We start from the raw sequence: 14,783 nt of genomic DNA on the forward strand, positions 1-14,783 counted from the left end.
CATGTTTTCAACTATTCATGAACAATAAGCTTATAAATAAATAAAATGTTAATTTTTTTCATATTTTTTAGTAGGTACTTATGATTCTATGATCCATCTATGATTTGATCCTATGACTTTCAAAAGGGACCATAGGTAGGATTTCAATTTTAAAAACCTTAAAGACTCCAATCCTGAAAGCGGCTATCCCAGGTACAAAATAAAGGGGAGAAAAAAAGTAATAAAAAAAGGATGATACAAGGAAATAAAGAAGGTGAACCCCTCTGGATATTCAATTTGGTATTGCAATTTTCGGGCCTTTTTTTTTTCTGGGCTGAAGTGCAACGTAAAGGGGCTCAATATGTGATTGTAAAACCTGGATCAGCCCAAATTTCCAACGTTAGGCGCCAAGTTTCCAAGAACAAGAAAAAGAAAATCATTTCAGCTGGCTCGTCCGGCAAACTCTTTCTCTAGTTTTGCTGAGCAAGAACTAACGGTAATTCGTCATTCTTTTTTCTTTATTTTTTCTTTTTTTTTTTTGTGGTAATTAGTCTTGGGGTGTTGAAGGATTGCCCATTTTAAGAGCCGAAATTCAGTAATCCGCATAATTTTTGCTCATATGCGCTAATTTTCTTGCGCACTACCTATTCGATGAATTACCGATAGTCTCTTCTAAGAATTTTGGGTTCTTAATCCAGCAATTGATATGGGCTTTTTCCATATTTAAAGACCCATTTCTGCTCTGAACAGATTTAGATTCTTACTAAAATAGTGAGAGAAAAATTTTAGCACTGCTTCGATCCTTAGTTTTTTTCTATGAATAAGTTTTAGCACTGCTGCAATCCCACTTATTTCTTCTTTTATGTTTATGGTTTTTCAATTGATTTTGAATGAGGAAAATTTTTTTTTAATTCTTTTTTTAGTTTTGGGTTTTAATTTTTTTGTTAATTTCAATGGCTCTTTTATTTCATTTGCTTATGTTTGCAGAGAGCAATCTAGACAATGTCTGCAATCAGAGCAATTGGTAGGACGCTTTTTGCTGCAGTCAAGGCTGACACTTCATCCGCATCTTCTGCAGCTGCAGCTGCTGCTTCCACTGCTAGGACTAAACATAACCCTCTTGAGAATTTCTTCGAGGCTGACAGAAGTCCAGATGATGACAAGCCTGTTGTATATGGTATAAACACCTCTTCTCTGTATCATATCCTGAGTTCTTTGGTTTTCATGTAATTGAAGAAACTGAAGTTAATAAGTTGGAGCCCGAAATTGACCATGGAAATAAAGTACTGGTGCAGTCTTAAATTCTACAAATACTTTGTGGTTTGTATAGCATCTCCTTGTAGTATCTAAGCTTAAGTATTAATGTCAGAAGTGAAAAGGATCTCTTTTTTTTGCATTGTGTTCTGGAGGTGTAATAATTCAGCTGATCTGTCTTAAGCTTTGACAATTCCTTTGAGGATTGCAGTGACAACCTCTTAAAATGGTGCTTCTGATGCTTTGGATGTCAAACAACATTTAGAAACAGCCTTGAGCATGACTTAGCATTTATGACTAGGATTTTTTTTTTTCTTTTTACTTTTTCCTTGATAATGGTATGTTCTATTTTCTGAATCATTCTTATAAAGATGCTAAAATAATTTAGATAAAGAGCTATTTTTGAGTTCTTGTTTATTTTATTAAATTAAGATAGCTTATTTCAGCAAAGTAAACCTATACATATAAAAAAGACAGCAGCAAATATTTCTTCTTATTGCAACTCTATGTTGCTTTATACTTTTTCCAACCAGTTAAGGTCTATGATATAGCAGGATATGTGGAAACTTGAGTTCTAGAAAGCACCCTTTATTTTCCAGAGAGAGATGGCATGAGATAATTGTACACCCATGCTTGTTGGGTCTTGAGCTCTTTTAGTGTTACCTAGGCCGTTGTTAGATGATTATCCTCAAATTAATAAATTTTTAGGTATTGTAAATCAGTTGCACTTTCTTTTCTTGCTGGTTGCTCCATCTCAGTTACAGCATATAGCTTATGGACCTTGTTTTTTCTTGGTTAATAAATGAAAAGGTTGCATTCTGCTCTATGGTGTATTTGCAGCGTATGGCATTTTGTTAAACTTATGTTCATGGAACATACTGTTACCACTCCTTTCTTGTCAGTTGTGTATTCAAAATAACTGCTGATTTTATCATTTAGGTAGGGGCTGGAAAGCTTCTGAATTGCGCCTTAAATCATGGGATGATCTTCAGAAGTTATGGTTTGTTCTATTAAAGGAGAAAAACATGTTGATGACCCAACGCCAGATGCTTCATGCTCAGAACCTACGTTTTGCAAATCCAGAACGTATCTCCAAGGTAGATTATGTATTCTCCAATTTGCTGTTTTTCTTTCATTTTTCAAATGCTTTTTCTGGTGCTGTTATATAGCCATTTGTGCCATTTATGTTAAAGAATAAAATCCAATTTACTTGAAAAAGTTTCTTTGCTATAATCTTCTGCATTTTATTGTAATAAGCAACCAATTTCAGTTTTTTTCCCCAGTTTTATTATGCTAGAAAACTTCTCGATACTTATGCAGTGATGAACATCATCGCTTTGGTTAATCATGAAACTTTGTCTGATACAAGGTGAAAGCAATTCTACAGAGCCTATCACCTTTTTCTGCTTTACGAAACATTCCTAGGATTACGATTCTACTTAATAGACAGTTTTTTTCACTTGAAGGTATGGGAGAAGCAGGGGGTGAAGAGAGAGGACCTGATAGGAGAAACACTATCTGCCAGATACATGTTTCTCCCAAGAAAAAAATCATTTTTGTATTTGAAAATGTAGTTGTACAGTGAGGGGACTCGCCGGGGGAGGGGGGGTGAAGAGAGAGGACCTGATAGGAGAAACACTGTCTGCCTGATATATGTTTCTCTGGAGAAAAAGAAAAAAATATAATCCTCAGGTTTTGTGGCTGATGGTAGCCCTGGGGGACCTGGGGGGAAGAGAGAGAGACCTATTAGAGAGGGATTCAACTTAGAGGAGAAATATACTCGAGTTTTGCTGCTGATATTAGTCCTAGAAAACACAATCTGTCAGATATATTTTTCGTTTGAAAAAAGCTCTCCTATTTTGCAGCTCACAGTAATCCTGGGGGGAGATAGAGTGCGTGTGTGTGTGTGACAGAGAGAGAGAGAGAGAGAGAGAGAGAGAGAGAGAAAGGGGACCTAATTGGAGGAAACATATCCTCATATTCATTGCTGACAAAAGTCCTAGAAGAAACACAATCTGTCAGATACATGTTTCTTTAGAAAAAAGTTCTCATACTTTTCACCTGACAGTATTGCTAGAAGAAACAGCATGTTCTAGGAACATGTTTTTCATAGTTCTTCTGTATAATATCTTTATTCTTGTCAACCTCAAAGGAATTAATATCATAATTCAATCTTTCCGAATATGTTGTCTGAAAATGATCTTATCAGCAAAATTTTTAATACTGACATTGTGTTTTTCAATCAACAAATGGCATATTGTAATTCTGTATGATTGGAAATTTATTTTTCTTCTTATTTTTTCAACTAAAAGCTTATCTTGAAAGGTTGGAAAAAATTGAATTCTATAAATGGTTGTGTTTTCTATGTTTGGAATTACCAATGAGTTAATTAAATAGTTTCCTTGCTCCATTACAAGTAGGTTGGGGTTTTCTGACCTTTTTCCTTAATATGCTTCATGTTTTAGCAATGAACTTTTTGTTTTACATTTATGGTCTTTCCTAGTTCCAATTTCTTAGTTCAAATGAATGGTAAGCGGATCTACTCTTTTATGAATTTCTGGTCAGGTAAAATTAATTGGGTATGCTGGAGTAGCTTTAGGTGAGTATGATGCTTGTATTCAAAACTGTCCCGCTTAATCTTTTGGCTGTTGTATTTCTATGGCATGAATGTTACAGAAGTATAGAGGAAAAAAGTAATAATTAACATAATGATGGACATTCATGGATTAAGAGAGCCCTGAGACCTAAATTTGTCAGAGTGGAAATTTTGACATGATTGGGGAATTTCAACTTGGAAATAATAGTCACAGTGCATAAAATTCTTACTTCTAGAGAACAAGATAGTTGTTTAGTTCTGAATTGCACTGGCTAATGGCTATGCCATCGCCAAAGCTGGTTCCTTCTTATCCTCTTCTTCTTGAAGCCTGAGTGTGACATATGCTTTGAGCCTTTAGTCATCATGCATCCATTCTGTTACCCTAGCACTGAGGGTTCTTATTTCTTCTTAGTTTTTCCTTGTCAGAACAGACAAGTGTAGAAATGCTTTTTCCAAAAGCTTTCAAATGCTCTATAAACTAGAGAGCTTTGTATCTTTACTCTTGTGCCTATTTTGTTGCTCCAATCTTCTAGTTCAGCTGCTTCATGATTTTCAAAGGTTGACAGAGCCATAATTTGTACATAAGTCAGAACTTTTTTCCAACAAGTACAAGACTTGCAAGATTACTGCTATCTCAACTCATTTACCACATTTGTGGTGAGTGACTTTGAGCCATTGAATACCGTCTGATTTAACTGATATTTTGGCTTTTTAACTTTGTTAATTACTGGAATTTATAGTTAAGTATGGGGGTATTTGGTGATGACAACCACAAATGATTCAGTCTTATGTCATATTTTCATTCTCCAATGCTGTGCAAAGTTGTGTTTTATGTCCTGTATATGACCTTTAATCCTTAGGTCACATTGATGATCTTTCTACCAGCCTGTATAACACAAGAAATTGGTTTGGCTATTTGAAATAATCCTGCATACCTGCAAGTAGCTTGGCTTTCACCTATTTCATCTTTTTTTGAAAAGATATATATATATATATATATTTACATTGTCCAAAACTCCAAACTACTACTTTATCATGTTGGGTTTCATATTCTGGCGTTTGTCATTTCTGTCTTCTTAGCTTTCTGTAAATTCAATGGCTTCTTCATCCTGAATCAACCTTGTTGCAGAGGCCTTCTAGTGAGTGTAGAAAGCTTATTTTTCTTTTTCCCATATGATTGTGTGAAATGTGCCATGACATTCAGTAAAGTTTGTGAGCTAATTTTGGAACTGTAATTGCTTATGAGAAGACTAATAGCAGATTTTGTTCTTTCGCTTACATGTTGTTGCATTTGGTTGACCATATGGCGATTTAATAGCAAAAGTACAATAGGCTTGTATCCTCAGATGTTATTAGCTCTAGGCTTGTTTGTTCGACAGATGATAATTCTGAAATATTAATTTGTCTACTGTTTTGGCCTCCTAAAAATGCACCTTTGTTCCATGTATCAATGTTATTGGCCACTGGCAGTGCTCCACCAAGCAGTTTGTTGATATTAACATGCCATATGGGGAATTTAAAAAAAAAGTTAAAAAAAAAGGAACATGCATTCAAAAGTCTTGGCTGAATGAAAGTTTGATTGCTGCTTTCCAATTAGTTCGTTAAGCTGAGGCACGAACTCTGCTTGTGAAGGTCCTATAGTCTAAGTGCCCTTCCTTTCATTCTTCATTTTTCTTCATTATCCCTGAAAATGTTTACTTGCTCGTGTTGATTTTTTCCGCCTTTTATAACAATGTGAAAGAATGCCATTTCTTTCGAGATATTGATCATCTCTGAAGTTAATTAGTCTCCGCAGTTAGAAATAACTACAGAAGAGAACGGATGAACCTATTTACACCATATTTAGGAGAACTTGTATCTTTTAGTCCATAAAAATTTATAATCATAATAATATCATGACACCGGAATACCAAAAACAAAATCATGACATTAAGATTAGAATTAAGGGAGTAAGATTTTTAATTCATTAGGAAATTAAGGACTTAAACTATTAATGCATGCTATACTGACTTGATTGCGGCCTTGGTTTAGACAGAATCTGGACTTAATTCCTCTGTTTGGAAGTTTTGATATCCTCAATGGGTCAATATTCTAGGAGGTTATACTTATTGCTAATGCACCAGAACTTTTGTAGCGAACTTGTGCCTCATCAGTTGCGGAGAGGTGAACACTATCATGTAATGTTTTCTCTTCCCAACCCTCTTCCAACTCTCCCACAGACCGTATGAAAGTAAATAAGCACCTCTCCGTGATGTATCTCTCTCACTTTCCATTTTGTTCTCTCATGTCTTTTGCTGAAAGTGGGCTTCTCACTGTAGGATTGAGTTTCCAGTGATGCAGTTTGAGTAGCTTTGAAGTGATGATGTTAGACCTTGTAAAGCAGTAATTACATGACCATTAGTTAAGAAGCAAGAAGCAATAGTAAAGGTCTTGTGATGACTAGAAAAATCTTGGATTTGAGGTTTGATTTCCTCCAGGAAGATGTCATACTATCGCTTCTGAATATTCGCTGTTTTGTGGGTGAAACAGGACTAATCAACAGGCATCTATGTCCTTGGTCAAAGTACGTAAAAGAATGAGTGCCTTTCTGGATGATTGTCGTTTGTCTATCTGTTTCATTGACCAACAGGAATTTATACTCTGATTTTGTATTAGCAAAGTAAGAGGCATTGCAGCCACAGATGGAAGGATTGTGTTATACAAATTCAGTTTGATGTCCACAGCAATAAGCTTCAGTATACCGTTTATTCACAACAGTAAGGATGTTAACTGATTCGTTCTACCATATTGCAGGTAAGGAAATCGATGTGCCGAATAAAGCATGTACTGACTGAGAGAGCAATTGAAGAACCAGATCCGAGGAGGTCAGCGGAGATGAAAAGAATGATAAATGCTCTATAATATCCTCAGTTTAGTACTACAGGCTTACTTGCTTTTACAGTTGGACTTGGGGATATCTCTGATCCATGCTCTTATTTTAGTAGTCTAAAGGTAGGGTTTCTGGATTTTGTGTTCTAATATTGTCCTCGGATAAAACGGATAAACGGACGGATTTTCTATCACATTGTTAATGTATCTCAATGGAACTGCAAGGATTTTTTGTTTTTAGGACCGTTGGCAATGTATCTTAATGCCTTGCAAAAGAGTTCAGTTTATTAATTGGACTGCCTTGAAACGCCCAATTTTCACTCACCATGGTTAAGGTTCCATGTTTTGAGATTAGGATTAAGGGATAATTTCAGAAACCTCCCTCAAGGTTTTTGACAATTACACTTAAATACTCTCTAATATGAAAAATTACACTCTCCTCCCCTTGAATGACATATTTGATAACAATTTTAGTCCCTGTCAGTAAAAGCTTTCTTAAAATTTGAGAAAAAGTGCTGATACATAATTTTGTACCAAATTTGCCCTCATTGTATGTAGGAGCAGTAACGAGTCATTATTTAATTATCAGTCAAAACTAGAACTTGGTAACTTTGGAGTTACAGCTGACTTCTTCCAGGGCTTAATAAAACTAGCTGACTTCTAGTAAAGCTGATTCTGTCATTACATGTAATGACGAGCGCGAAATAACAGTGCTCCAGGTTTAGGCCAAGAAGCTTATAGGCGAGTCAGGTGGGTCAGCTTCTCAATGGCAGCAATGGATGTTCATGTTGCATCGTCTATTCTCCTCAAACCCTTTTTGAAATGGCCATCACGTTGAAGTTCAGTGAATCTGGGTTTTTCTCGATCATCTTCCGAATAACTTTAGCTGCTTCATGCAACAAGCTGCTTGAAGAGGAAGAACCATGTCAAACTGGTCCGAACCTCCTTCCATCAAGCGCATAAAGTTGTCCATTCACACATGTTAAACAAATAAAGTGGGTGTCCACGTTGTCTCTAGCCTCTTTGTCACCACCAGTAGCTGCCACAGGATGAGCAACTTCCATTTCTCTATCATTTTCAAGGAATGTTGCACGTTCCTCTGGGTTCATGTTTGCCGTAGTTTAAAGAACTTGTCCGGGTATGAGCCCTCGGCATGATTTATCTCTGAAGTAATATTCCCAACGGCATGAAGAAGCTCAATTGCTCCACAGGCATTTCCGACAGTTTGTTTCATAAAGTATACTCTAGCACTAGGATCCTTGATCAAGCTGTCTTCTTTTATTCTTGCTTCTTCAGTCTGTGGCGTGATGGGATACAGGAACAGCACAGCAAGCACTGGGTTTGGAACCATTTTCAAAAGTTCTTCATCCAATCCAAAAACAGCTCATTTTCATGCCTCTTGAACATTTCAAAAACAACTTCCTCAGTGTTCACATCCATAGTTTTGCCACTTCTTGGAACAACACATCTCAAATGTAACAGATTATTAAAATTCCCAGGAACTTCATGAAGTGCTCTTTCATAAACATCATTAAGAAGCACTATGTAAGAATACTCATCAGGATCCACATTGGGAATTATAATTTTCTTCCCTTTGTAGTGAAGAATAGTGTCATGACAACTACACTCGGGATCCTGTTTTCACACTTTCAAGCATTAGAATTGCATATAATGATTAATTCAAGCTTAATGATGCTCATTGTCCATTACAAATTCAGAGAATGAGAAATTTTTGTCTTTGTAGTGAAGAATTCATGGACAACTACACTAGGCATCCTGTTTTCACACTTTCAAGTATTAGAATTTCATATAATGATTAATTCCAGTTTAATGATGCTCATTGTCCATTACAAAGTCAGAGAATGAGAAATTTTTCTCGCATGAACGGAAAATAAAGCTATTCAATTAAACATGCAAGGTCCAGTTGACTAAGGCCCTAATCAATGATCAAACATCTTTATTTCTACTAAAATCTCAGCACAAATTCTTCAGATAATCAACAATGAACTATCAGTACAGTACAGTGTAGGAGCAGGCTTCATCATTAGTCTATGTCCAGAACACTTGCTCCCGAAAACATCAAGCACACCACATGCATGTCAAAATCAACCACAATAGACATAACCTCTGATTCATCTACATTAGACAATGAACACCTACATATGAGGATTATCCCTTTAGCCTACTTTTACAAGCAATCTAACACCTATATCTTGGCCACATGCTATTGTGCGGAGCTTCAATGGTAATATGACAAGTATTAAGATGATCAACAAGATATGGTACTTAAAAAAACTTCTAAATAAGTTCAATAAATTAAAACAATTTGATCTTTTACCTGTAGTGATGTTGATGGAGCTGAAATAGCTATATATATATATTTTTTCCTGAAACGATAGGAATATATTGATCAAAAACATAACTATACACTTGTAGAGCAACGGCTCCAAGAAACTTTACAAAGGTGTTAGACACCTTGAGGATTGTTCCATTCCTCATCAACACATATGCCTACAGCATAAGCACTCACAGATTTACTTATATTGTCATTTGCTATATCTAAACAAAATGAGTATTTTTGAAACAAAGAGCCTAAGTTGGCGATGTCATCTATCATAGTTGCCAGTCTAATGTCTTTAGTTTTCCTTGACATCAACGATGACAGAAGCTGCTTGTGGGGGATATAAACCTTCAGTTCTGGCCAATTCTTTCCTCTAGCCTTAATTAAAGCTAACCTTACTGTCTCAGCTAATTCCAATATTGAAATGTTTGTACCTTTGTCCCTCATGGCCCAAGCTGTTTTCACTTGTCCCCTGTGATTCTTTGCCACCACTCCCCTTCCCAGCCATCTGGTGTCGTTATCCTCATAGACAGCTATGTGCAGATTGACTTCATTTGCTTCATCTCGTGCTTGAACATCTTCCATAGGTCCTCTGGATGTTTCAAAATTGCTCATTGGTTCTTGTTTTTCCTTTGCTAACACCTGCTCCTGCCAATCTTTTTGAGCTTTGTGAACAATCTTCGAAGGGTGTTTCTGCTTTGAGTTGTATTGCCATTCATTCCTTGCCTTCCAAATTTGCCAAAGTATGTTGGTTGTTAGCTCAATGTGGCTCTGACCTTGTTTCCTTTTTGCTGCTTCCACTACTTCATTCCACCAATAGGAAAAGTTACCTGACTGTGCCAATATCCCATCCCACTAAATTGGTGCCATCTTCCACACCTCCCTAGCTCTCCTGCAGCTAAGCAGCATATGCTCTATGGTTTCCACTTGTTCGCCACATCCTTTGCAAATTGGATCACCCTTCCCTGTCCTTTTGTAGACCTGGTAGTTCACTGGTAGAATTCCTTTAATGCACTTCCACAAAAAATGTTTCAATTTTCCTTTTACATTTAGCTTCCATAACTTCTTCCATATGTTGCTGAAATTGCTTGTCACACTTGTTTCCCCCAGAGCTTCTTCTTTGTTTTTCCTTTGTTCACTCCAGTCACACAAAAGTTTATAACCCGACTTTACAGTGTATTGACCAGTTTCACTATGTATCCAATAGTTGCTGTCCTCTCTCCCTGACAAGCTAACAGGTATCTGCAGGATCTTTCAGCATCTTTTTTGTTGAAAGTTGAAAAAATTACGTACCTGTTCCATCGGAAACCCCTAATCAAATTTTCAACCTTAGACACATCACAGTTGGGAGGTTTGTCTGTTTGCACTCTACCATCCTTATTTCCTGGTATCCACCCATCGTTCCAGATGTTTATACTTCTGCCATTTCCCACCTTTCTTCTTGTTCCCTCCTGCACCAGGTCTCTTGAATCCATTAGACTTTGCCACATCCAAGAGGACTGTTTTGGTACTTTGCACTTGAGAATGGATTCATTGTTGAAATATTTCACCTTCAACACTTTGCTCACCAGTAAGTTGGGGTTGGTCAGGATTCTCCATACTTGTTTCCCTAGAAGAGCTTTATTAAAGCTCTATAGTTCTTTAAAGCCCAGCCCTCCCCACTTTTTACCTTGAGTCATCTTCTCCCAAGAACACCAGTGTATCTTGTTCTTTTCCTCAGAATTTCCCCACCAGAATTTTGCCATTATAGAGCTTATCTCTCTGCACAGCTTGTTAGAGAGTTTGAAGCATGACATTGTGTAGACTGGCATGGCCATGGATATAGCTTTAATCATGACTTCCTTCCCTGCTTGACTAAGCATCTTACTTTTCCAGTTGCTTGCTCTATTTCTGATGTTGTCCTTGATAAAACCAAAAATCTGTTCTTTTGATCTAGTAATCACCATCGGAAGTCCGATGTACTTTCCTTGTGAAGCTGTCTGTATGCTTCCCAGTTGTTGAGTCACCACTGCCTTCTCCTCAGAGTTCATATTTTTGCTAAAAAAGACAAAGGACTTTTCCAGATTTATGCTCTGGCCTGATCCCTTCTCATATTGCTTTAATATGGTCATCAGTTCCCTTGCTTGTCCACTGTTAGCTTTACAAAAAATCAGTGAGTCATCCGCAAAAAATAGATGAGTAAGACATGGTCCACCTTTGCTTATTTTCATGCCAAAAAGCTTTCTCCTCTCAGCAGCTTGTCTTAGCAGATTTGAAAAACCTTCAGAGCACAGAAGAAATAAGTATGGTGAAAGCGGATCCCCCTGCCTAATGCCCCTCATAGGAGTAATGTATTCCCTAGGCTGTCCATTGATGTTGAAGGAGAAAGTTACAGTATTCAAGCAGTTCATGATCCATGTTCTCCACATACCACAAAAGCCCATTTTAACCATCACAGCATCCAAAAAGTTCCATTCTACTCTGTCATAGGCTTTAGACATGTCTAGTTTAACTGTCATATACCCATCTTTCCCTTGTCTTTTATTTTTCATGAAATGAAGAAGTTCATGGGAAAGAATGACATTATCTAGAATTTGTCTTCCAGGAATAAAAGCAGCTTGATTTTTACTAATACAAAAATTTAGCACAGATTTAAGCCTATTGGCCAGGATTTTGGATATAATTTTATACACTACATTACACAGACTAATAGGCCTATAGTGCTTCATATCAATGGGGTTCAGAACTTTAGGAATAAGGGAAATCAGTGTATGGTTCATAGACTTAAGGATGTGACCAGAATAAAAGAAAGAGTCTATGGCTTTAACCAGAATGCACTTTTTTTGCCCAAATTCTTCACCGGATGAAGGATCACCAACTAGAGGAAGCTTTGGTTTCTTGAGTCCATTCCTTTCAAAAGTAGATTGGTTTCTCTTGGTACTGTGTAACCAATTGGCACCTCAAGTTCTTATATCACCTGCAAATGGCGCCAAGAAGCATTAAAAAATTTTTAATTGATTCAATTTCATTTTCTCATTTTTCTAATAGCAGAAAATGTACAACTTTTTCAGGGCAATTTAGTCATTTGGAAGTTATTGATGGTGACATTTGGTCACATCCATATGAAAAGGGAGGGAAGTGTAATTTTTAATATTAGAGGGTATTTAAATGTAATTGTCAAAAACCTTGAGGGAGATTTCTGAAATTATCCCTAGGATTAATACATTGATTTTGACGGAGAAGTGTGTGGCAGGAAAAGTTACACAAACTAATCCAAAAATTGATAAAACCCTCAATAACAAGATTCAAACGAATCTTAAACACTTGTGAGTACACAAGAAATATTGAATAAATCAACAATTCAAAAAATTAGTACGTGAAAATCTATTATAAGTTGCCAAATAAACCTAAAGGGACTCAAATGCTTCGGCTGAAAGTGTTCGGAATTGAAATGAAAAAGAAAACACCAATAAAACGAATAAAAGACAAAAAAAAAATGCACATTTTGCCGCCTTGAGGATCCAGAGCAAGTCCGGAGCTCCACAGGGGCGGATCCCAGACCGGATTGAAGGCAGAATGACCTTCAAAATCTCGAGTCTGGCCGGCTTGGGGTCTGAGGCTGAGCTCTAAAGAATTCGGCAGTGATCCTAGGTGATGTTCTACATCGATTTCCTAAATATAAAATTGAGATAGGTTTGTTAACAATCGAAACATAATTAAGTTTTTCCAAAAGAAAAAAGGACATAGGGATAAGAGGTGGACCCAATATTTTTAGTAATCACCAGAAGATTAAATTTCCATGGGTAAAGTTTCCTCAATCCAGGAAATGGATAATAATGTTTGAAATTTACAGTGAGCCCACCCCTTCTGTTTATGTGCTTATCCTGCCCCTTGAGACATAAAATAGAAAGAATAAAAAATTGGATATCTGGATCTACTCTTTTTTTTTTTTTTTTAAATACTAAATATTTATTAAACTCAAAATAGTACAGGGAATTGTTGAACATCCTACTCTATTGCCTGCCTGACATAAGGAACTCCTAACCTATCTTGCCTCAAAATTGCCTTAATCCTAGGGAGAAGCATAGCTTCACCATTGTACATCATGTCATGGCCCAACTGGGACGAAGCAAGAGCATCCGCGACCAAATTAGCCTGGCGATATACATGACTGAGCGCAACTCCCAACTCTGCCAGTAAACCCCGCATCTTCCGCAGAACGTTAAACAGTGGCCAGCTTGCCAATGCCCCCGAATCAATCAGCCGGATGAGCGTAGCCGAGTCGCTCTCTGCCCTCACACCTGAGAAAGTATCTGGATCTACTCATTTTGCTTTCAGAAAGTATTGGGATAATATAAATATGGTTTTTCTTCCCAACTAAGCCTACGATAACATATTGATAATAATTGAATCCACTAATTCAACTTTTGGAAATGATTGCATCTAAATATCAATATCTATATCTATATAAATTACAGAAGGGGTTTTTGGTTAGGAACCTTCCTAGACCGCCAAACTCTCAATTCCTTTTTTTTTTTTTGTAGATTTTCTATTTATTTTAATTCCTAAAATGTAATTAGTTGATTTCAAAATATTGATTGCAGACTATATTCTCATCAATTCAAAATTTAAATTATTTCAAACTCTAACACCTTGATGATCCACACAACCTTAACATTTAAGAGGGAATAGGAGTTTTTTGGTCCGCATGTATTTTGATTATGTATTATCCTAATCTAAATTACTATTGTAAATTCCTTTTTCTTTATCTCCAAGATCTACTCTGGTTTCTATATCTATTATTTGTGTTTTCAGATTATGCAATTATCTAGACAAATGCCTCAATTTCACATATTATCATTTCTATCTCTATACATTTATAAATTCTTCATCAAGTTTTTACTCTAGACCCTCCAAAGAAGCTCTGAAAAACTCCCTTTCTCTAGAAATATGCAATCCAAAAATAAAAAAAAAATCAATTTACAATCTAAAGGCCTAACAAGTTAAATAATAAAATTAAAAATGAAACAAACATTTTAAATCATTACGACTGAAAACAACTTATCCAATTGTTAGGCTAAAAATGGTTAATAAATTTAGTAAATGAAACAACAACAGTACAAGTTTTTGATTTTGCTATCGGATGTAACATATGCAATTCCTATCCAAAATAAAAGTAAAAAATGTAGTCAACCAATTGTCTAAATTTGGTTGCACAAAATATAGGTTGAACCTTTTATCATTTTTATCTAACAAGGTTATTTATGATATGTCGCGCCCCATTTTTTTGATAAATAAATAAATAGGTTAAAAATGTGTATTTTTTGATTCAATTTGTGATTGGAAAATGAATTGTGATTTAAAAGAAAAATGGGTCTAAATGGGGGTTGAGAATGCGACGATTTGATCCAAAATTATAGTTTAAAAAGGGTTTTTGAAACAAAATACGGAGTCACCACTTGGTAATGAGTTAAGGTGTACCAAGTCACCTAAAAAATGTATTTTTAAAGAAAAATAGGAAAAAGTAATGAGAAAACCCTTTTTAAACGACTCCTAGTCTACGTAAACCAAAGAAAAAGGTTCGGGAGTCACATTTGACAAAGGGGAAGGCAAGGATAAAATCCAAAGCACCCCTTTGACCTAGCCAAGGCTAGTTGTATGATTTAATCAAAGATTTTCTTGTTTTAACCAAAGAATTTATTACATTTGGATGCACTATATGAATGCAAACCCTAGACCTAGGGGTATTGGGGAAAATTTCTCTTC

General features: G+C 36.1%; 1 protein-coding gene across 4 annotated transcripts; it reads left to right on the forward strand.

Annotated features, from left to right (window-relative positions):
- Nucleotides 1–271: 271 nt before the first annotated feature.
- Nucleotides 272–6,937, forward strand: LOC113715376 (large ribosomal subunit protein uL29m). Of its 4 annotated transcripts, XR_011823133.1 has the most exons (5): nt 272–475; nt 967–1,156; nt 2,173–2,330; nt 2,700–6,006; nt 6,148–6,698. XR_011823133.1 is itself a non-coding variant. In XM_072071021.1 (4 exons), exons 2-4 carry the CDS (start codon nt 982–984, stop codon nt 2,805–2,807), a joined length of 441 nt encoding a protein of 146 aa, XP_071927122.1. In that variant the 5' UTR covers nt 272–475; nt 967–981; the 3' UTR covers nt 2,808–6,698. The 4 variants fall into 4 exon arrangements, 3 of the variants coding, with proteins under 3 accessions (XP_071927122.1, XP_027095361.1, XP_027095362.1); XM_072071021.1 differs by having other exon boundaries at nt 2,700–6,698; XM_027239560.2 differs by lacking the exon at nt 2,700–6,006 and having other exon boundaries at nt 284–475; nt 6,623–6,937.
- Nucleotides 6,938–14,783: the final 7,846 nt, after the last annotated feature.

The sequence above is a fragment of the Coffea arabica genome, chromosome 11c, assembly GCF_036785885.1.
Source record: "Coffea arabica cultivar ET-39 chromosome 11c, Coffea Arabica ET-39 HiFi, whole genome shotgun sequence".
NCBI lineage: Eukaryota > Viridiplantae > Streptophyta > Magnoliopsida > Gentianales > Rubiaceae > Coffea > Coffea arabica.